We start from the raw sequence: 24,473 nt of genomic DNA on the forward strand, positions 1-24,473 counted from the left end.
GAGCATCTGGAATGCTCGCTCTGTCTCTCAGCCTCTCTCAGCTTCCCTTTGCTTCTGCATATTTACTTAGGCTCACATTCTTAAGCGCTGAGGCACAGGAACAGCAGGAGACCATGTATACAGTGGTCTGAGCTTACCTGGGTGGTAGCCCAGCATCCCCCCTCCCCCTGTGTGGGTGTGTGTGTGCCGGGAGGTGGTGGCTAGCCCATTCTTGTTACTGGAAGTTGTCCTGCCTTCAGAGTTTTCACATCTGCTTACTCTCTCTGGAACTTGTGGGCTAAGCATCCTGGGTCTCTGCTTTGTTTTGTTTTCCCTCCTCTCCCAGAAGTGTTGTTTTGGAATCAGAGCCCTATTCTCTAGAGCTATTCAAGGAAATGAATCTCTGACCCCCTTTGGCACCGAGGAGCTAGTGTTTGCTTTCTCATGGAGTTGCGCTGAGACCTTCCTTTGTGGACCTCAGGCCGTTGGTGGATATCTTTTGGTTGTACGCACAGAAAGCAGATTTCTCTTTCTGACAAAGCAATAGCTTTACTTCAGCTACATAGCAGGCACTGACTGCATGCTTGTTTAAGAGTCAGGATTAGATCGCCAAAGGGAAGGACTGTAAATCGACCCCTGTTGTGGGGTAGGGTGGGGATCAGTGATCTGATTTTTTTAAATGGATTGTGTTATGACTCTAGCTTGCGAATTCAGCAGTACTTAGACGAATGCTTGACTGAGGATGTCATGTGATTAGAGAACAACCACACCCCTCTCAGAATTTGTAGAACTGAAGTGTGGAGGTGTGCAAAGGTGGTGCTCAGGGTGCACTCAGATAATCTAAGACTGACCTTTTCCTAGTCCCTGACCTGCAGACTGGGATTCACTACTGGACTCCAGATCTTTTCCCGGCATCCCATTTAGCGTTATTATCATATAATCCATCTTTCCAGTAGATTTTCATAGGAGCACTTAAGTATCGTAGGAAACAGTCTTTAGCTTGCTATGCTCCATGGCAGCTATCAGTTGCTGTTTCACTGCTGCCTGATAATGTGTGTGTGAAAATAGAGATAATAATGAGCCCTCCTTTCTGTTGGTAGCTATGGCTGAAATGTGTTTCATGCTTATGATTTTCTTGGACCCTTTTTCTTCTGCATGTGTGTATGTATACATGTATAGACCTGTATATGTATGTGTGTGTGTGTGTGTATGTATGTATGAATGTATGTATTGGGTATATTTGTAATAAGGGCTGCCTTTACTTATTGCCTTCTAATTTTTCCTGTAATGTTTTTCTTTCATGTTTTCAGGATCCCACTTTGCCTAGATGCTAATTTCTCTCAAGATACGAATCTTTCAATCTTTCCCTCAAGATACTTCATAACTCTGAGGAGAAAAACCTATAGATCCAAAAATCATGTATGTGTATGTATGTGTGTGTATGTGTGTGTGGGGGTGGTATGCTGACTCTTGTATCTTTATGTTCCCGAGGAGGTCAGAGGACAACTTGTTGAAGTCGCTGTCCTTTTGTTGCCTCCTGGAGACAGAACTCAGATTTCAGGCTTGGTACCAAGTACCATTAGCCAGTAGGTTCCCAGTCTGAAAACAGAATTCTCACTTAAAAAAATTAAACATTTATGTGTATGGGTGTTTTACCTGCACACATCTGAATATCACGTGTGTGTCTGGTGCCTGTGGAGGCCAGGAGATGCTGTCAGGATCCTAGCAACTGGAATTGGAAAGCTGTCATGTAGGTAAGGGCAGTGGAGCCTCGGCCCTTTCTGGAAGAACAGCCAGTATCCGTACCCAACAAGCCACCTCTCCAGCCCCAAATAGAGAATTCTCATAGCCACTTTTTATCATAGATAATTTCACAAATTCTGATGAGGACTTAGTGCCTCGTTTAACTATTTATCCCAAGGTATTATAGGAGAAAAACAGATGAATATGGTGTGCACCTGCGGTCGTTATGCAGTTGAGGGAGTCTTCCTCCAGCAGCCGTGTTAAGAGCACTGTCTTTTCTATCTGCATTGCTAAAAGTTATTTCAAGTCTCTTATGTGTCACTAACTTCAGTCCACATGTGGGATGAAGTCACCCTGCGTTCCTTTGTCTGTCTGTCTGTCTGTCTGTCTCTCGATGAGGTTTTACGTGTTTCTCATACACTCTTTCCCTGGCTAGTTGATTCAGTTCTGAAGGGTCATCTTAATTGGGCAACCAGCTTCGTGACAAGACTGATTGACCTCTGCGTTGTCTTCAGGTGACTCGCACCTGAGAACCTGAGGTATGTTTCTCCAGAAAGAGGACAGAGCTCACTGGCAGTGTCACACTTTGCAGTGATCCAAGGCTACCCACCTTTAGGCAGACTACAGCCAACAGCATCTCCCAAAGCTTCCTGTGGGAATTCACTGATCCCCTCAGTTCTGAGACTACTTTCTGCTGTGATCTGTGCACTAAGAGCAGAGTTGCTCCAGGAGGTACAAGACCTCAGCCTCTGGGGTCAGCAGAGGTTGCAGAATGCACTGCGGATACACCTTGGCTCACAGCTCTTCTCTTATACTCCTCACTACCTGAAATGCTGTGACTGCATTGTTTGCAATATTTTTAACCCTACCATTTATAAAGCAAAAATTCTTTTTAAAGATAATTCAATCGATACCAATTATCCGGCAGCACACTTGGTGTTGAGAATACGGCAATAGGAGCTCAGAGTTGTGGTGATCCTGGTCTGCAGTGGCATTTGCTGCCCCTCCCCCACAAACCCCTGCCTCCGCTTCAGTTTACTCTGTAAGTCTGGGTTATTCTGTCTTGGGAGGTCAGGGGCACTGGTCTCACACAGTTGTCCACTGCAGTGGAGCTAGTCTAGCCTTGATGCTTCTAGTTACTGCTATGTCTTAGCCCGTTTCTCATACTCGCTCATTCTCTAGCCGTAGCCGCTCTTCTTTGAGAAACACTTTATTTTATGCACACTCAGTGCTGTTTGCTTTCAAAATGGCTTTTCTGTTCAGTGGAATATTCAGTTAACTTATATAAACTAGAGCATGACAGAGAGAGCCCTGGAGCACCCAGCACCTGAGCCCCGCCAGCCCCCTGCAGCCCATCCCTGCTCCCCACCGCTCTTCCACCATCCACTCAGAGGGGAGCCTTGCCCCGAGTCATGTGTTTTTCATCGTCTCCCTTTTTAAAGTAAGTGATTCCAACTCGTATGTACATGGTTACATTTGTGAAAACTGCTGAGGATTTTCAAAGGTAAGGTTTTAAGGTTGAGGACTATATTTCTCAAGTTAATCACCTTGGGAAGTGAATTGGAACTATTTGACAAGAGTTTGCATTTACCCATCCTGTGGTGGAATATTTTATCTTCCAGGGGAGACTACAACATGTTGCTGATGTGTATCAGGCAGTATAAGCCAGTGGGTTATTGAAGTACTGTTAATGATAGCAAAAGCACAGAACTAGTTTGGATAATTGACAAGGGAGTGCATGGAAAAATGTTTTTGTTTTCTGTAGAAATTAGAGATTAGATGAATTGCAGCTGTGAACCTTTAAGTCCTTTGGAAGTTTTGGAAGATGGATGCAACCCTTATCTTGTTGGAAAAAAAAATCTGGAAAGCGTGAATAGATGATTCAAACTGCATACTGTTGTGTCCTAGAGCAGATTGTGGAATAAGGTTGTTGATGTTTAAAGCCTGAATTAGTTCTTGTGCTCAGCTAAAATAATCCTCCTAGTTTGCTCTGTATGGTAACCCTGCAAATGACTCCTAGCCGCAGGACGAGTGCAGAATGATCGAGAACATCTCGGTTTTCCGCAGGAGGCAGACAGATAAGAGAAACTTAGTGTGTTAAGCACATCCCCTTAGCTGGCATTCAAGAGCCCCCGTTGTGTGTCACGTAGCTCTGGTCTTCTCCCCTAGAGGGTCCCTGCTGCATCTAACCTGTATATGCTCACTTGGTGGCCGGTGCATAGAGAAGCCTAGTAGGAGGAACACTGGGAGAGCATAGCCTGTCACTCATGTGACTCATCAACCTGAGCAATCCTCACTGTTCTCCTGATGGTCGGAGAAGCCCCTCCCCTGCCATGTGTGAGTATGGTCAGGCTGCACTGGCCCAAGTGAGGCAGTCTGAAGTGCCACTGACACAGTCGACCTGTGGCTTGGTGCTGTATGGGGTGGGAGAGGGTTAAAAAGCAAGGGAGTAGATACTCATGACTTGGGTAAACCAGTAGGGTTGTTGTTGTTTTGTTTTGTTTTGTTTTTGTGGAGTTTATTAGCAACTTAGATGTTTTTGGTCCTGTGAAATTCAGAATAAAAATGCAAAAGGCTTCGGTCCTATAAACAAAAATTCAAAATGAAATGCAGAAGTTTAATCTTCTGGCTCCCTTCTCAAGGCTCTGTCATTTTGTGCCAGGCTGCATGGAGCAGATGCATGGTTTCAGTCTGTCTCACAGTCCTGAAGGTTCTGGGTCTCTGCGAATTGACAGAGGCCACGGGTGGGGCCTCGCAAGAATGACCATCTGACTTTGTCAGACACTACAAAGGAGTAGCAGAAGTAACTGTCAGGCTGGACACCCATACTGTCAGTCTAACAAGAGGAAATCTAAAAAGAGCAAAAATTCTCTGGGGCAAAGGTAATTGGAACCCTGATGTCTGCCTGGGATTGTCCCTGGTCTTACTGTAGCTGCAGAATGCTGATCTCAGGCCAAACGACACGTTCTCAGAAGCTGTTTCTCTGTGAAGGCTGCAGCAGGCACATTCCTACTTGTACCCTCCAGCACTTCTCTTTTAGTGTCTCTTAATTATCTGAAGTAACAGGCTGAAGAGATAGCTCAGTGGTTTATAGCTCTTGCCAACACCCAGACTCTAGTCCCAGCATCCACATGGTAGCTCACAACCATCAATAAATTCCAGTTCCAGGGTATCCACCTCTTTCTTCTGATGTCAGAGGGCACCAGTACACAGAAGGTGCACATACATGCATGCAAGCAAAACATTTGTACGTATAACATAAAATAAATACATCCGTAAAATTAAATAATATTTCCAACCTCTCTCCACTTGTATGCATGAGTACAGGGTTTACTGCTGCCCTCTGCTTTAGGAAGGCTCAGAGTTGTGTGTTGACGAGCAGCAGAAGCTCAGAGGTCACTGACTTTTGCATGAATTTGTTTACATAGCTCTAGGCAAGTTAAGCACTTAACTGTCAAATGACGAATGTGGTCAGAACCTGCAGAGTTTTCAAATGTGTTCTTTTGTAAATTGTCAAGTTGTAAGTAAGACAAATTATGTAGACATCTTTGGCCACAAGGCTGTAATAATCGTGGCTCATGATTTATTATATGTTCAGAGGTCAAGCATGGGTGACTTTTTAAAAATTTACTTTCTTTTTTTTTTTTTTTTTTCCATTTTTTATTAGGTATTTAGCTCATTTACATTTCCAATGCTATACCAAAAGTCCCCCTTACCCACCCACCCCAAAAATTTACTTTCTTATTAATTATATTTTCCTTCAGTCATAGCAACACAAACAGCCAGTGCTGTGATTGAGAGAGTGTGCATGCTGTAAGCTTTGATGTTTTTTGTATTATCATTCTGACACATACGTATGTGTAAACAGCTAAAATCTTATTTTATGTGTACAGTTTGAATCTCTCTTGCCCCAAATGCTTAGGACCAGAAGTGTTTCAGATTTCAGTGTGTTTGAAGGTTGTTATTGTTTTTTTTGAATGTTTACGTAAATGTTATTGGTGAGGTGTGACTATGCTGAAAATCTAAATGCTCGCTAAGTTACAAATTTAATAGCACTTTGAATTTCTTCTGATTGTTGATGTAGAGACTCTCATATATATTCCTGCACATTATTCCTGGTGTAACTATGGCTATAATTTATTCATCTGGGTTGTGTGCTCTTAACCACAGTTCCTTTATTCAGTTTCTTCCAGAGAACAGAATTATAGAAATTAGGATTTAATGTCACGAGCCACAACTTCCCCATACTGAGACAGGGCACCAGTGACAATGTGAACCCTGCTTTTAACATGCTAAGATGAACATTTAGGCCTAGAATGTTTTATGTGAATGCATATTCTCCAAAAATTTAGCCTATTAAATATGAGTGAAAGACCTATTTAAACATCAAGACAGGAGGAATTCAGTGTAGCAGAATGTAAGTTGTATGTGGAACTTTAGCAGCACATTGCTGTCCTTTAAGAAACCACTCTTGGTTGTCAGTTCAGTCTCTGTGAGCTCGTGTGAGCCCAGGTTAGTTGATGCTGTGGACTTTCTTGTGTCCTTGACCCAGCTGGCTCCTACAATCCTGCCCTCCCATCTTCTGAAGAAGTCCCCAAGCTCCACCTAATGTTTGGCTGTGGGTCTCTGTATCTATTTCCATCATTTGCTGGCTGAAGCCTCTCTCATGACAATGTACTGGACACCAGTCTATGAGTATAGCAAAATGTCACTGGGGATCAGTTTTTATCATAGGTTTTATCTCTGGGTCCTGGCTCTCAGGCAGTGTCAGGGATAGGCATGGGTTTCAAGCTGGACCAGTCATTGGTTGGCAACTCGCACAAATTCTGTGCCACCTTTACCCTTGCCCATTTTGCAGGCAGAACAAATTATAGGTCGAGGGGATTGTGCCTGCGTTGGTGTCCCAGTGCCACCACTGGAAGTCTTGTCTGGCTACAGAGATGGCTGGTTCAGGCTCCGTATCACTAAGAGTCTTAGCTAGGGTCACCCTCATAGATTCTCATGAGTTTCCATGGCACTGGGTTTCTAACTTGTCCTAGAGATGTCCCAATTCCAGTTGTCTCTCCTAGTACTCTCTCCCTCCATGCCCACCACCTAACCCTTCCTCTTCTCTTCCCAACTCCCTTGCAGGCACAAGATTGTCTAGCCTTTGTAGGAGAGGTGTCTAATCTTCCCACAGTGTGATATGCCACGGCATGCTCCAATTTATCTGATAATTTGCATGAGATTAGATCTTTTAGATTCTTTTGCCAAGACAGCATTCTGTAGTAGCATATAGTGGTCCAGGGCTCTGAGAACTGCCTGCTTTTGTGGACCAGGTATTAAACAGATGGTCGAAACTACAGCACAGTGCGACTTACCTATATAAGCTCTTTGTGAACTCATGCTTTTTAGGTTAATATTTTAAGCTCTTTTAAATTGCCTTAAAATGAACATTTTAGAACTTCTTACATCTTTAGTCTACAGCACAGTAGTGTGGATGGGCATGTGAACAGCTCCTTAAGAGTCTCCCATGATCTGGAGGAGGGAAAAGTGACCCTAAAGAAGAAACGTTTGAGCAGTCTGGCTACAGTGTGTTTAACTGTGCTTTCTAATAAAAGCATTTAAAGTTCTGTTTAGTTTGTTGGTTTTAATACTTTAGCTTCCAATCTGTGTATATTGAGCAAATACCAAAGGACTGATGAAGTAATTCAGCAACATGGAAAGTGCCTCAGTACACACGCGCACACACACACACACACACACACACACACGCACACGCGCGCGCACACACACACACACACACACACACACACACGCGCACGCGCACGCGCACGCACAAGCGCGTACACACACACACATACACACGCACACACACACACACATACACACGCACACACACACTCACGCATGCATGCACACACACGCTTGGTGAGCATGTGAATCAACACACTTAACTCTTGTGTCTATCTTTGTGAATACAGGCCTAACTGTAGAACTCAGGCAGGGAAGGAATAGCTGGATTCTGGAGAGTGCAGGCCACGCAGGGCGGGCTGCACTTGGTGGATCTAGTAGGTAGTTATGGGCTCCCTGTTCTTTGATACAATATTCAGTTTTCTGGAGGAGTTAACATGATTTGTAAGTTGCTACATAAGGTGTCCTTTCTCCTGAGTCTCACATATGACTGTAACTTTCTCAGTTTTGGATTACAGGTTGAGTAATTTTGTGCTGATTTCGCTCTGGCAGTACTGCCTCTCATTTACTGAGTTACTAGTGCAGAGGATGGGAAAAGAAGTAAATTTTTATTGAACAGCTGCTATGGGCAAGATATATAAGCCTTAGGGGTTTTTTTTTTTTTTAATTGTTGATATCTATTTGCTTAAATAGGTACTAGGACAGAGGTGAAGCGGGTTAAAAAGTTAAAAACCCAAACAAATAATGTTATTCAGGATCTCAGCATATCAAGATTTAGCTGTCTATCTGCAAGCTTGCTTCGCCCCCCCCCCCCTTTTTGGGACTCCAATAATATTAACTATTTTCTATAACTCGATTACTGCCCTTATTATGTAAACATCCAGCTAAAGGGCTAGCCAGTTCTGCACAGTCTTGCATTTCTCTCCTATTCATGCATAAATTACATTTTTTATTAGTCATAGTCATTGTATGCTAGAGACAAGGAAATAGATTGGGAGCCGGATGGTTTCTCTGAGTACTAGTCTTGCCCTTTAATTAGACAAGTCACCTTGACTCTGAAACTTGCTAAACTCAGTTTCAGATTGGTAAGACAGAGACATACAGAGATTTTTTTTTCCAGTGTCCCCTGCCTATTCGGAACACCCAGTGACCTGACGATCTGACAGCATGTGTTCCAAGTCTTAAAGGTGGAGGACAGTAACCTATGAGCTCAGTGCATGGACCTGTTAACTAGAAATCCTCCCTGTCATATAAAATCATGACATGCTGTCACAGTGTCTCTTGGCTCTTGTGCACATGACATGAGCTAAAGGCAGAGAAGGGTCTTCTTTATTTTTAGGAAGAGTGGTCATAGGTATTTTATACCCCAACCCATAACAATTTCTTGTGATTAGCTAATATTTTAAAGTTGTCAGGATATAGTAAATACTGAATTTACTTCTTTTAAACTTCCTTCAGCATGAGGGCACGCTGTGGTTGAGTCTCAAAACCTCTCCCTACAGTTGCAAGTTTACAAATTTTCCATCAAATGAGGTTTTTTTTTTTAACCTATCAATCTTTAGGTGGTTGAATAAATAAACTAGAGCTTACCATAAGTATATTTTAGGTTACAAAAATGTTAGTCAGGCTTCATTTAAGTTACTTTACAATTTACAGAAAAGTAGACTATAGATGGAACTTTGTAAGTATCTTCTTCATCCTCGCCACTCGTGAATTGAAACTAAAACCACTCTTTACGTATTTTTTTTTAAGCCTTAGAGGAAGAAATCAGAACTTAAGGATCAAGGAAATGAAAATATAAACCCTAAGACACAAGCACCAGGAGGCCACTCTGATTCCTCTTTCTCTCTTTTGAAATTAGAGTGTGACTTACCATTGCGTCCCCGTCCCCATCCGTAGCCCAGGCATCAGTGTGTCTGGAGGACAGCAGGGACTCCCTTACATGAACTCCTTCACGTCTGGCTTCAGCTCTGCTGGGGTGGCGGCCTTCATGCTCTGTATTTGTTTTCTTTCCTAAGCATTTTAGTTATTGAGCTGCCTTTGCTCCGAGGGTTGCGTCATAACCCAGCTGCACTTGTCCCCTTCACAGGATCAGATAACTCCTTTTAACCCCATCTCTGCTACTGCACACTGCTATTCTGCATCAGCCTGAGAGCTTGCTTAAAAGAGGAACTCCCAATTCCTAGTCCGTGAGCCCACAGAAGAAAATCATGCTTCATTACCTTGCTGAACGTAGGGAAAGTCCAGTCTCACCTATAAATCCAGTGTTCCATTCATCACATAGGAACAATTTCGGAGACTCAAAGTGCAGAAAGCCATCTTACTTTGGGATTACCTGTAGTCTTTGACTCTACCCTGAACTGGATGGAATTTTCCTACTTACCAATTCTTCTGGCCTCCACAGTCCCTGTAGGTAAGATTGGTTCAGCGACTTAGTATAACATCTGACTGGTACTGAGGGAAATGTACTTTGCTTTTTAGCTTGGGCTGTTCATGTTGACAAGCGGGAAGTGCTGCATTAGGGCTCAAACCAAAACATTTAAAGTACCCTCTGAAATGTTGATGGCTCGCCAAATTCCTGAGCATCCAGCAGTACAGATTTCCACCAGCTTTTGGAGGCCGGCTCTAGTTTGTGCTTATATAAGTTGGAGCTGATGTAGATTTGCTAAGGGTTACAGATTGTCAAGGCCTGATCAAGGGTAAACAGCATGAAGGGGTGTGTGAAGAGGGAGAGGAACCCAGCCGGCAGGAGGATGGATTGTTCCCATGTCTAGCCATGACCTTTTGTGTGAAGCTGTAGTAATAATAGCTACAGTGTTCTCTGTTTGGATTCATTTTAAAGTTTTGATTCACATGGTTTTAACTAGCTAAGGTTCCCCCACTCCCCTTTGCTTTATTTTTTCTGGAAAACTGAACATTTATCTGAGAGTAAAGCACACCTGTGTGGGTGTCCACAGGAGCCTTGCCCTGTACTGGCAATGCAGCAACAGATGAGCAGAGAGTGGTTCAAAAGATGCCAGCCCCCTCTTTGGGACACACATGCCCTGTCCTTGTGGGATGCTAATTGTGCCCAGTCTGCACCATCCTTTAGTGGTGCGTAGGGACTTCCGACCTTTCTCCAGTTTATCAGCACAACTCCGGTCTGATTTTGGATAGCACTATTTCCATGTTGGTTTGCTAACTGACCTGTTTCTGAGTATTTAACAAATTGTTCCCATGGATTTTTTTTTTTTTTTTTTTTTTTGCTCTCCAGTTGTACTCTGGATTAACACAATACCACACCATCTCTCTGTACCATTATGCCGAGGTTCCTCCATGTGCTTAAGCCAACTTTGAATGCTTCCACCCAGCACTGGACCTGGAGCATTTTCTCTGGTCTTTCTTAGATTTCTCTCTCTTTTTTTTTTGGTCTCACCATTTTCCCCTCCCGCCCAACTCTGTCTTACCGAATCAAAAGTAAAAGTTCCTCAAACTGTCTCGTATCTCCTAAGCAACTATCAAACTGTTCTTCTAGCATCCTTTGCAGATGCATTAGAAAATAGTTCCTGTGTGCTGTCTTCACTTCCCTTCTACCTTGTAATCTATTTTCCTGTGTGACTTCATGGAAACTGCACAAATCCAGCCCCACTACCCATTGCTCAGCCTACTCGTTATTTTTAAAAGATATATAAAGGCAGCATTTGTTTTTTAATTGTGAAAGTGCACACAAATGTTCTGTCTTGACCTGTTTTCTTTTCTGAAATAACCCTGTTGTGAGTTTCAGGCTCACCTGGACTTCCTGTAGGAGCTCAGCAGCCTCAGAGCTTGTAGTCCTTGTGTCTTTGTACTTGTGGATGGAGTTAGGTGTGTGCCCCACACCTGGCCTTTGGGTTTTAAATAGTGTCTCTCAGAGCAGAGTCTGAACACCTCACCTTACCCCAGCCTCTCCAGTGCTGGGATTACAGGTTCAAACCACCACACTCAGTCTCTTGACCACTTCTCAGGGATGGTTCAGTGACATATGTGTTACCTCATTGTCACGAAACCATGACCACCATCATTCTCAGAAATCTGTTCATCTTGCAAAACTGAAACTCTAACACCATTACAAAAGCATCTCTTTGTCTCTGGAAGCTGCCACCCTGCTTCCTATCCACGTGGATTTGACTTCAGTAGGTACTTTAGACGTGTGGCATCACTTAGCCCTTGGGTGGCTGGCTTATTTCACTTAGTATATTATGATTTTGGTTCATAACATGCTGAAGCATGTAGCAGAATCACATTGCCTTTTTAGGCTGGATAATTGTGCCTCATGTGCAGGCCATGAACCCACCCACTATGGAGAGTTTTGTGCTTCCAAAGATCCATGGTCATTTATCCCTTTCATCCTGAGGCCATGAGAGTATACAAATACTGAAGATCCAGTTTTAAGTGCTTTTACACACAGTAACTTCCCCTTAGTGGTGGTTTAAATATTAAATGGGAAATTCTATAAATGAGTAATTCATACGTGGGATTGGTATCATTCCCAGTGTATCACCTAAAAGTTAAGTGCTTAATCTCAGCCTTCGAGCAAACACAAAAAAGCATCGAGACAAAGTTTATCTTTTCAACAACACTGAGCTAATGCCAGGACTCTTAATAAGCTTGCCTTCAGTTTTTTCTGAGTATCTCCTCTCTCTGTAGAAGTACCACCTCTAGACACATCTTGGACCCACTATGGAAGAAGTTTCCCTGCCTCTTATCTCAACATACAGAGCAACTCTGTCTTCACCACAACAGCAAGAAGGAGCTGCCACTTATCTGCCTCCCCCGAGCCACCAGCGGACATTTCCTCACTACCATCCGGGCACTGCTACTTCAGGCCCTTGGGTGCTACCACAGCTCGGGACCACAGCTGCTGCTTGTTGCTTTCTCCTACCTAGTTCCTGAGCTGTGAGGGCAGGCATGGTCTATTAGTGAGGCTTTGATCTCTGGTGGTTACCACATTTATTTTTATTGCATGGAATTGGAAGAATATAAATGTTTAAGGCATTCATTTTTTTTCTTCCACATTACTTAGTATATGCGTTTTGTAAGTGACACTCCTGCATGTTTGTTTCTCTTTCCTGTTCGTGTAATATGTATTTGTGAAAGCCACGGTGAGACTGGATATGATCACTTATTTCTGAAGTCTGGTGACTACCTACAGCATAAAACAACTATTTTAAAAGGAAATAATACTTTTGTGAATTGAGGCAGCAGCTTTGCTCACGTGACACCCACTGACTACTAGAATGTGCCCAGACAGGTAGAAATCCTTGAGTAAGATACATGTATATTTATTAAGACAAGGAGCTTGGAGTGTGTGGCTCCAACTTGGGTTGCTTTGACTGGATTAGCATAGAGACTCATTGCAGGATGAAGCCAGCCACATGTGAACGTGCACCGAGGAAGGTGGGCGTTGAACATTCCTGTTCATGATTGTTTTATATTTTGTAAACTGAAAGGAGAACTGGTAGGGTGTGAGAGCAGAATTTATTTATTCGTCTGAACTTCATTAAAGCTCAAAGCTCTATATCTAAGGAATTTCACCGACCCGGGACAGGACATGAGCTCTGTCCAGTGAGATAATGCCATTATCTGGGATTGAAGATCCAGTGTCAAATAAAATTGGCTGGCTTACACAAGGAGACATGGGGGTGTCCCTCTTTTAACATTACCATATGACCTGGCACCAACATATACTGGGCATGAGATACATGCAGCCTGGAGGGGAGAGGTTGGACCTGACTGCTAGAGAATACATTTCTATATACTAACTTGGGGTGCAACTCTTATTGCTGTGTCTGACTTGATCCAATCTGTATATTATATTTAGCTATCACTGTACTAACTCCCATCCTGGTAGACTCTCTTTCCACCCCCACCCACACAATAGAGTAGAGCAGCCATATCATGAAGTTCGCATTTTATGTGGGTTAGGCTATACCTCATTTCCAAACACACCACGTATCCTTACCGCTTCTGGTCTTGTACCTTCACCTAAAAAAGGTCTTTTCCTCGCCTGTTGAAGTCTTATATATCCTTAAACTGCAGCTCAGCCTCTTTGCTTTAGTATTCTCTTACCTTCCTACTAAGAATGGGGGAAGAAAGGGTGGGTGGCCTACCCTTATATTCTAAGAGATCTGCCCTTTGGTTCTTGTGTCCCATATGGTAACGGTGGTCTCTATTGGTTTAGAGGGAGGGAAGATCTTCTGCTGGTACCTTCTCAGTCTGATTTAGGAAGTCATTTGGCCAATCTGGTTAGGAGGAGACGCAGTACCCACAGGCTGTTCAGGTGGCCGGGGCAGGTTGCCTTTTGTCTGTGGCTGAGCCTCTGCACTTGATTTCTAAGCATTGCCATTTCCCAGTTGTCTTCAGTGAGCAGCTAAGTCTTGTCCGGTGACTATTGAGAAGGCGTCCCCTCCCTCTTCCAGGTTGCCACTTCCCATTTAATTTATTTAAGGTATGTAAATATAGGACAGTTTTGAGTGTATTTGAGAATATTTGAAATTGTAGGTATTCCAAAATAAATAACACTTTTTGACAAAACACAGCGAATGACTTCATGGGATGACAGCTTCCTGTGATGAGTCCCAATCCAGACACTGCTTCACTGAATATACTGTGTAAAACTACTTTCATGTTAAATGGGTAACATGTATGAAACATAATTTTGGATTGGAGATTGGGTTCCTGAGTTTCTCATTACATACATATAAATGTTAAAAATTCTGAAATACCTAAAATTCAAAAGCACTTCTAGTCCAAAGATAAGAGATACTTAGCATGTATGTAAAATGTTATGCTTATATTTTAATACTGCATTTCAGCTAGAAGTATTTAATTCAGTTCATTTACACACACACATACACACAGAGGCACAGACACACACACACACACACACACACATACACACACACAAACACACACACACACACACACACACATCATCATCATCATCATCGGATCGGGGCTTTTTAGTGTTACATCTCAACAGAAACTTGTGTTGACAAATCCTTGTGGTTAATCATCTTCTCTATTTTCCTGCAGAAACCTTGTCGTTGCCTGGTCTTAGGTCGTTTGCTTTTAGCCATTTGTAATCACTGTGGCTTTGTAAAGTCTTCCACATGCTGTGGGAGTGCTTCCAAACTACCTTTTCTCATCCTTCCCTTCCTGTGTGGAACTTGTCTGCTGCTGACAGCCATCCCGTTTGGATTCAAAGGTTGACCCAAGTCCTGAGTTAGAGAGGAACATGTGCCTTTTGTGCTCTTTCTCTAAATCTCTTTCCTCTTGTAAAACAGTGCTGCTTCCCCCCTTATGGTTGCTAGAACGTTCACAGGAAGCATGTTGCCCTGTCTTACTAAAATGTCTAGCTGAAATAGGTGATCTGTAAAAGCCAGGGCTCTTGATAGTACTATGGGCCGTTACAGTTTTCCTGGCACACTACTGTTTCCTTGCTGAAATGTGTGTGGCTGTAGTATCTATCTGCGCAGTATGGGAGACCCTGCCAGACAGCTTTCTCCCCCATGGATCAGTGGGGGAAGCAACACTTGAATTTACTAAATAATTTTGCACTTTTTTTTTCCAGATCAGGTTAGGTCCATGTGCAAAGTCTTTGTGGCTTGTGAGGGGCTTAGGGTAAATCACTTGGTCTTCTGTTGGAGACAGCAGAAGAAAACGAAGAGGATGCCTCCTCTAACAACAGTATCCTGTGAGAAAAGTGGGCACTGGAGATGCTCACATTTTCCATCTGTTTGCTCAGAACCACTTGGAGTGGTTGCTAAGAGATGTGGTCCAGGATGTGAGCATCTCCTCTTTCTCTGTTGCTTTTAATCTTCAGCTTCAGTGTAAGCCCCTTGTGTTCCTGCCAGTTGGCTTGCTGAAGTTTAAACACTCACAGGATCTTGCTCTTGCATACTGATTTTTTTTTTCAGACAGTTGAAGCATTTGTTGACCTGTAGTCTTAGTGATCTGAGAGGAAACATGTTTGTGCCGTTAGGAGCACAGATTCCAGAATAAGTTTATTTTACTTAGAAAGCTCTCTTGGTGACATGGAGTGGTGTGTGCTTGATGGCACTACTTAACTCCTCTGTGCTTCAGTTCTTTATAGATGACCCCTTATTCAAAAAGTATTCAGTTCTTTATAGATGACCCCTTATTCAAAAAGTAGTGACGGTAGCCACTTCAGGACATCATTGTGAGGAACATTGTGAGTGTTGGGCATGTAGAAGAGCAAATATGTGTTGCCCTTCCTCAGTATAGATTACCATGTGAAGAAATGATGAAGAAATGTGTTGCGGGGTCACCTACCATGTCTAAGAGGTAATGAATGATTCCCCTAAGAAAGCATGGCTTTGAAATGGCAATTAAATATAATGTTTATGGCTCAACACAACACTGCTTTTCAGGGTAGTGCTTAGACCACCTTCTGTTTATGGATCAGTTCACTACCTTCTTCTCATTTCCTTTAAGCATATGTATATGTACACACACATTCATATTGGATTAAATTTCAGTTTTCCTGACATGAAGCTCTATTTTTTTAAAATACTATCTATTTCTGCCACTCCTGTCTCTCTCTTTCCTTGTGCGTGTATGTGTGTGCGTGTGTGTGCACACGTGTGCATGTGTGTACTTGTGTGTGTGTGTATATGTCATAGTGTACAAGTGGAGGTCAGAGAACAACTTTGTGGGATTAGTTTTTTCCTTCTACCTTTCCCTGAGTTCCAGGGACCGAATTCAAGTCATCAGGCTTATTTAGCAATCTCTTTACCCTCTGAGCCATCTCACTGACCCAGAAACTCTGTGTTTGATGTGCCTAGATAGCATAGGTACAACTTGAGCATCCTAGCACTTCACTCTTTGTCCTTGGGTTGCTCTGTTGCCTTTACAGGTTACTTTATGTGACTCCTTCTGAATCAAGAGGCACAAAACTGCTTAAAGCCACCATGAGATGAATCATAAAGATCGCCAAGCAAGTTAGGAGTAAGGCTGTGGTCTAGAGAAGGTTTCTAGACCCTCAGGCTGCTACTTGCAGGCTACTTTGGGAGGGTGCTTTGGGGAGTGGATTCTCGGAGTGGCTGGATGGATAGAGATGGTGGGATGCTGTGGAGATGCCCAAAGGACTCTGCTATGCTTTCATTGTGATGAAGAGTTCAGGATCTTTTCTCTTAATTTTTCATTTCCTCGACCGCTTCCTGCAGCATTCTAAAGTGTGCCTAAGACAATGTATGAGTGGATGCACGCGTGTCTGCGTGTGAGCCTGTAGACTAGGTGAGCACCTTTGTTTTGAGGAAACACTCCAAGCCTTTTTTAAAATTAAAAGACCCATAGATGAAGTAAATGAACTTACACCTTTTCCTGAGGATGCTGCCTGCTTGCTGCCCCAAGTATTATTGTGATTCTCTGAGGCTATGGGAAATAGTCTGAAGCTGTGTTTGTTCTGAAAATGCCATTGTTTTAGAATGAGACCAGCATGTTCGTCCCAGTGATGCATATGTGCACCTTTCACATTTATGGAGATGATTATTGTATAATTTTATTATCAGTATTAAATACATTTATTAAAATGGTTTTAAGACCATTTAGCACTTGGCATTTTAAATATACGAAGAAGAAGAAGGAGTGTTAGTAAATGGGCTGAAATTCACCTAGCATGGTGTTATTTCCACTCTGACTGTGTCTGTTTGCCCTGTTGTGGACTTCAGTGGCTGTGAGCATAGCATCTGTCTTTCTGTTGGAAGCAGGAATATGTTTTCTTTGTGCCTATAAGATTAAAGAGTATTTTTCTGGTGTGATATATGGATTAAAAATGAAATGAAAACATCCATCCATCCAAGGCCTCACCAATCAAAAAAAGTAGAGTGAGTTTATACCAGGGACATTTGGGAGTGTGAAACCCTAGAAGTACAACTGGTATCCTGGGCAAACCAGGGGACATGCTCACGCCAGGATGAGTAGACTGGAGAGTTGGAATAGGATCTATGAAAACTAAAATATTTTGAAAGCTCAGCATTTCACTGATGCCTAGATGAACTTTAAGGCAGTTCTGAGCTGTCTCCTCTTATATAGTGAGTGCTGGTGTAATCCTGTGTTGACGTGTACTGGGAACCACTTTGCTGAAAACGTTTGAAGTATAAATATTCTGTTGGATTCTTTCATCTACTACTTGAAAAGTCCATGACATTTCCAAAAAGATATCTGGGTCTACAGTGGTTACCCCGCATTTCTTCCTCCACTCTGTTTTACTGTGGTTTCTCCTCTGCTGAGCTTTGCTTTCTCTAAATCTTAGGTCTTAATTCTAATGTTTGGGAAACAAATCCCAGCTTTGCTGTGTGATAAACACATTCATTATGATATATAAGTGAGATTTATAAGCTCCATAAAGTGAGCGTGCGTGCATGTATATGTGTGCATGTGTGTGTGTACCCAGATGTGTTGATAACACTTTGCATGTCATCGGTCAAGCACAGCCTTCGGCTCACTTCCCTGTACGGGTTGGCCTGGGACGGTTCCGGGCGGGTGTAAGGTCCCAAGTCTATTGCTGGGTATGAATCGTTCAGGCTTTCTTTGTGAAAGTGGAGAAAGGAGCCTGAGGAAATTGTTTGACTGATGCTGTGAGAACACATTACAAGCTTATTATCACCGTTCATTTCCTTTGACCCCATGTCCTTGCTGTGAGAACACATCACAAGCTTATTATCACTGTTCATTTCCTTTGACCCTAGGTCTAACATCTTTTTAGAGCCTGTTTTTAATGACATCTTCCAAAGCACTCAGTGTGGACCAGTAGGAACGTTAGCGCTTAATCCTTAAAGAGTGATAACTTCCTTCTTTGTCTTGTAAAATGACTATTTTTTTTCTCTAAGGTGTCATTGTTGCTGTAATATACTAAGTTACTCGCACCCAGCATCTATGGCCACTATTTGTCCTCATCCCCAGGGCTTTGTGGGAACAGATGGTGGGTGGGTGGGAGTTGGGGATGGGGGGTGGAGGGGAGAAAAGCCCTGTGTGGTTGTCAGCATGATCAATGAGGAGCCCAATATGTTTGCATGGTGGGAGAGGGTGCAGAGTAGATCAGCAACAGGCCTGGGCTTCTAGGACAGACAGACAGACAGACAGCCAGACAGCCAGCCAGACAGCCAGCTCAGTGCCATGTAGTGAGTCACCTGCAGTTGTGTTCATTCCAATGGGATGAGCCTGTGGAGCTACCCAAACAATGAGAACATTGGAATCCTTTCAACTTGCCCAAAAATTCTGGGCAGCTGCTTGAGTTTGAACTGTGTGACACTACATTTCTAGTGCTGGAAATTTATAAGCATCTTGAACCAGCAGGAAATAAACAAATGTGATGCTCACAGTTCATCATCCTAACAAGGGCTGACAAAATAGTCACTGCTTTTAAATAGTATTCCTTTGTGAAGTTATTCTGGACTTCGCTCTTGAGTTTAATGGCAGCGTGGGTCATATCAACTTTGCCAACTCTCACAGCCTTAAAAGATCATCATTAGTTGGGTTTCCTTAGATCTTTTTCTTAGAATATTTAAGTGGGACTTTTAATGCTTCCTTTAATGGTGTTAGAAAGAAAGAATCCAAGAGCAACTTGGTTTAACGTACCCTGTGAGCAAGAGCTCATTTCCTAGGGATGAATACAGTACAGAGGTTAAGGGTTGGAATTGCGAGGCTCCAGCACTCACTCCATCCCTGCTCCTCAGCAAAGTCACTGGGGAAGGTTCTCTATGCATCAGTAAACTCTCAGAAAAATCTCTGTATCCCATGGGGTTGTGGAAAGAATTCAGAGAGGTAATACCCACACAGCAGTGTTGATGTTAGTGTGTCCAGCTGTCAGAAAGCAGAGTTTAAACAGAAAGTCATGGGCCCAGTGGAGTCTCTTGCATTCTCCTATCCCACCCTCTGGGTGACTTTTCTCTGTGAGGCCTAGAAGCTCTCCCGTTTTATTTTGAGTTGCTGATGTCAATCGAAGAATTCAGGTGGAGCCAGTCCTTCCTGCTTTCTTCTTCCAAGGCTAGACTTTGATTTTTGTCCATACAAAACTGCCGTGATCTGCTCCCTTATTTAGAAAATATTTGTTTGATGTACTTCAAAGAGTCTGTGCTCACACAGTGTCAAGTTTAAGTCATCATTGGATGTCCTGTCCCAGGAACTGGACTCTCTACCAAGGAGAGCAATAGCATCCAATGCATTTTGTCAGCTAAGGAAAAGGCTTTGATTGAAGACTTCTCACCGTCTAGGAAATTTAAGCAGAAACTTGGTAGTTGGCTTATGATTGCACAAAGCATCCTTCTCTTAGCCGAGCCCTGGCCAGCATAGAGGGTTTTCGTATAGGGATCGGATGTAACCCATGTGTTTCCAGTAAGACTGCTCCTGCTTAGGTTGTGTATACTTACTGAAAACCTTCCTTCAGTTACAGCGAGGAAAAGAGTCTTCTAGTTTTCCTTCTTGTTTTCCATCTCTCTCTGGGGCTATGATTGACTCACGGTCATTGGATGAAATCCAGGTTTCAGAGCCAGCCTACATGGCTCTGTATGACTGCTGCTCCTACCCCACATTCTCCTCACACTATCTGTCTTAGTCAGGGTTTCTATTCCTGCACAAACATCATGACCAAGAAGCACTTGGGGAGGAAAGGGTTTATTCAGCTTACACTTCCACACTGCTGTTCATCACCAAAGGAAGTCAGGACTGGAACTCAAGCAGGTCAGGGAGCAGGAGCTGATGCAGAGGCCATGGAGGGATGTTCTTTACTGGCTTGCTTCCCCTGGCTTGCTCAGCCGGCTCTCTTTTAGAACTGAGACTTCTAGCCTGGAGATGGTCCCACCCACAAGGGGCCTTTTCCCCTTGATCACTAATTGAGAAAATGCCTTACAGTTGGATCTCATGGAGGCATTTCCTCAACTGAAGCTCCTTTCTCTGTGATAACTCCAGCTATGTCAAGTTGACACAAAACTAGCCAGTACACTATCTGTATCCTTTATCCAAACTGTCTCTGCCTCCCTTTCTGGTGATGTGTCCTTCCCCTGACCTCCCACCAAGGATGTCGCCATGCCTTGGAAATTCTCCTGTACTTTTCCTGTCTGCTTGCCTCATCTCAGAGCTCTCTGTTTTGGTCTGCATGTCGTATTCATAGCACTCTCCACTGACTTCTCATACACATGGTTCCTACAGTGTCTCCTGCCCCCAGCCCACTTGCTCAGTACAAAAATGGCTACTGGGGTGTGGAGTCAGATTTTTCTAGGAGGAAATGCAGAGTCCCTGTAAAGAGGAAAGGAAGGAGGGAGGGAGATGCCTGAGGGCAGGGCAGCAGATTTGTAGTTCCTGGAGGAGAGAGTTGGAAAGTTACCCTATCTGTAGGAAAAGAACTCAGAAGTGGCACTTCAGAACTGCAGAGAGCTGCTGACATCTGTAAGTTCTTAGCTTTTGGGGACAGTCATTCTACTGGGTTCCTTATATGTTTACTGTTATCAGGTTTCTTCCCTGATAAGAAGAATGGCTCAGGCTGGTGGGCTTTAGATTTGCAGCAGAGTTCTCTCTTTTAATGAGAGGCTTTACCGTTTCCATTACAAGAGGCCCTCAACCTTTCCTGGATCTGCTCTCTGCACCGCGTCACGCTTCTGACCCCCATTCTTTGCACGACAGCACGCTGTTATCACAAACCAGGTTCTGACATAGTGATATTAAAGTGTCCCAAATGGTCCACCCTGGGAAGCCGATGGCCGTTTTATGCTTTCGTAATCTTCTCAGAGCTATTCTTGTTGTTGTTAGTTGTTTGTTTATTGGAGGGCTTTCTCCAGGATCCTAAGCCTGGTGATAATTGGACCAGTGTCATAGAGTAATACCCAACACAGTGCTCAGAATGAATGAAGAAGGGTGGAGGAGGAGTGAGATACTTCTAGACTACGATGCTTGATGCTATGGTTTTGAGACTGAGTTTGAATCCCTAGAAGAGATGTAAACGACAGCTCTATGATCCCTGTACCCCTGTGGGGAGATTGGAAGTAGAAGTGTGAGAATCCTTGGATGTTCAAAGGTCATTTAACCTGGCATACACAGTGGAAAAACTACAAAAAAAAAAAAAAAAAAAAAAAACATTTGCAAGCAAGATAGAACACTGGATATTATCCTCGGACCTCCTCATGTAAGTTTTGGCATGTGCCATTCTGCATTTACATACCTACTATATTGCATACTTGTACATGTCTGTATATACTCTTTCAAAATGAAAAGGTTAGAGAAACTGAGTCTGTCTACTTTTTTCAAAGGCAGATTTGGAATCTCTTAAGATTTTTCCAAGGAAGCAGAAATCCCAGGGACTGGTTCCGTACCCTTCAGCACACTACCTGTTTATTTAAGACCACGGCTCATGGGAAAACCTAGCTGGCCCTGAAGTGTAATGTACAGAGCAGGCTGGCTTCCTATTCATAGTGATCCTCTGCCTCTGCTGCCTTAGTCCTCCAGTGAAAGGCTCCGGCCACTAAACCTTGCCTAGCACCTACCTGCTGAGACTTGTTTATTTTTCTTACATCCTAAAACGCTTTTGAGACTTCGTTCTTATCTTCTTAAGGGTACCCTTGTAGGTCCTTCCCACCCATATATCCTACCTTCCTTCAGACCAGTGGTAATATTTCTGTAGAATATGTACATTGAGGAATTCTCTCCTTTGAATAGGAAGCATAAAGCTGGTTAGTGTGAGACGAGCTTGAGGGCGTTCTAAACAGTGCTCCAGGGGGACAACGGGATTGGCCTCACCAGGAAAACTTCTAGTTTGGTGTGTTTTATATACAGGTATAGTTCTCCTGACAGATGAAAATGAGTTGAAATACCTCCAAACTTGAAGTGTATATGCCATTTTCAGGGGCCCAGGGAAAGCCGTAGAACCCTCTCTTGTGACTCTAGGAATTAAAGGTGGCAGAAAAGACAAAGGAGGCTTGACTGTGTTTCGACTTCACTTCTCTGCAGCAGCTTAGGGTCTCCTGGACAGGATGCACAGGGGCTCTTTGATGTAATTCCAGGTTCCCGCCCTCAGTTTAGCACCCCCCCCCTTTCACCCCCGTGCTTTTCTTTGTGGTACTGTATTGCTCTTGGAAATATATTATAATGATGGTTCTATATACTGTTTTATAAGGGCCCACTGGATTTCTGTTAATGAGATTTTTCTTCATAGCCTCAGTTTTCTAGTATTCAAAATAGTCGAATGAAATAAAAACAAGAGCATTGGAGATGCAGCTCCATGTTAGAGCATGTGCTTAGCATGCACAGAGTCCCGGCTTTGGTTCCCAGTAGCGGCTATACCCTCATAACACACAGAGACAGCATGACGCTAGGTGATCCTATCATTGATGTGCCCTGAAGTCTCCACAAAGAGAAACTTTGGGTTAACACATATATAGGTGTGTCTGTAGGTGTACATGCATGTTTAATCTACATATGTGTATATATATGTATGTATATACAAAGCACATTGAAAACAGAGTGAGTAAACATACTCATCAAACACAATTCATATAGGTTAGAATTCTATTAGTAAAAGTACCCATTTAATAATTTGTCTTTGTTACATTTCTGATTTCCACATTAGTGTTACCTATATGAGATGGGGATACATTGTTACCTACTTTTTGCTACTTAATTGTTTAATTTTTTTATGTTCTGGAAGTGTTTAAGTAAATGGTGCAGTGAATGAGCAAGCGACACAGACCAATGGCTGGAAGGGAGTTCTGGCACCAGGAGCAAAGCTTTGGTACTTGGCTCTGGGAAACAAGGCCAACCCCAGCCTCTTCTGGAGTGTTTGCACCATGATTCAGGATGCTACAGGACACTTAGATGTCCTTGATAGTTAATAGTAATGAATTAGTTTTATCCTGGGGGTAGCTCATTCAAGTACATTTCCTGCATGGAAGCTTATACTGTTTAAAAACAAATTATTTTGACTGAAATGATGAAATACTTCATAAAACATATGTGACTGAAAACAATAACCTTTTCTTTTCTTCTTTTTTACTTTTTGCCCTTTGGCTATGAAAAGGATTTCCCATTGTATGTAAAGAAAGGCATAAAAATAGCTACTATTAAGAAAATACTGATAGTTGGAATACTTGCAAACAGAAAATTAAACGCCTTACTCCATTCTTTCTTTTAAATGGACAGGCTCAGGCTCACAGGATACAGTTCCATCCTATCTTCCATCCTTCCTCCTGAGCAGTTTACTTGAAGTTTTCTTGAAGAAATATTAGTTCAGAGAGCTATTGATAGCTGTTTCGAGTGAGGCTATGCCAGTGCCTGACAAATACAGAAGTGGATGTTCTCGGTCATCTATAGGATGGAACACAGGGCCCCCAATGGAGGAATTAGAGAAAACACCCAAGGAGCTGAAAGGGTCTGCAACCCTGTAGGTGGAACAGCAATAGGAACTAGCTAGTACCCCCAGAGCTCATGTTTCTAGCTGCATATGTAGCAGAAGATGGCCTAATTGGCCGTCATTGGGAAGAGAGGCCTCTTGGTCTTGCAAACTTTATATGCCCCAGTACAGGAGAATGCCAGGGCCAGGAAGTGGGAGTGGGTGGGTAGGGGAGCAGGGCCGGGGGAGGGTATAGGGAACTTTCGGGATAGCATTTGAAATGTAAATAAAGAAAATATCTAATAAAAAAAGAAAGAAAGAAAACAGCAGCCTCGTTTACGCACAAGTTTATGGGCCTTTGCTCTCTAGTGTTTCCCATAACAGCTTCCCATGTAGTGCAAGAAGCCAAACTCCAAATTGGGATAAGACGTGAACCCTACTAAACAAGCTCAGTACAAGGAAACAGCTGTCAAAATACAGCTCTGTAGAGCAGTGTTTTCTCTTTGTGTGTGTGTTCTTGTACTCTACTAAATATATTATCTTTTCCAAAACCCAGTGAAGTGGAGATGAATACTTCACTCTTACAGGGCTTCTACCTTCATAGTTAATCTTGAGGAAATGGCTTGAAATGTTCTAATTTAACATGTTCTGTGAATAATGATATCTTTATCTGAATAGCGGAAACGATTCTCTTTATGTTCTAAGTTGGCAGGGACTTTGT

The 24,473-nt window shown here is 43.0% G+C and overlaps 2 protein-coding genes across 24 annotated transcripts in view; one reads left to right on the forward strand and one right to left on the reverse strand.

Moving 5' to 3' along the window:
* Positions 1–24,473, forward strand: part of Med12l (mediator complex subunit 12-like) — a 313,028-nt gene that overhangs the window by 115,807 nt on the left and 172,748 nt on the right. The window lies entirely within an intron of this gene.
* P2ry14 (purinergic receptor P2Y, G-protein coupled, 14) overlaps positions 1–24,473 on the reverse strand; it is a 38,870-nt gene that overhangs the window by 6,603 nt on the left and 7,794 nt on the right. For 3 of the 8 annotated variants that reach the window (NM_001287124.1, NM_001008497.2, NM_133200.4), the window contains exon 1: positions 9,269–9,537. The exons of 1 other annotated variant lie outside the window; for it this stretch is intronic. In NM_001287124.1, the coding sequence (NP_001274053.1) occupies positions 9,269–9,271 (3 nt within the window). In that variant the 5' untranslated portion in view covers positions 9,272–9,537. Of the gene's footprint in view, positions 1–9,268; positions 9,538–9,617; positions 10,104–11,164; positions 11,238–24,473 lie in introns of those variants that run through there. 4 more of the 8 variants (NM_001287121.1, NM_001287123.1, NM_001287120.1 and 1 more) reach the window with 3 other exon arrangements.

The sequence above is a fragment of the Mus musculus genome, chromosome 3 (assembly GCF_000001635.26).
Source record: "Mus musculus strain C57BL/6J chromosome 3, GRCm38.p6 C57BL/6J".
Lineage (NCBI taxonomy): Eukaryota > Metazoa > Chordata > Mammalia > Rodentia > Muridae > Mus > Mus musculus.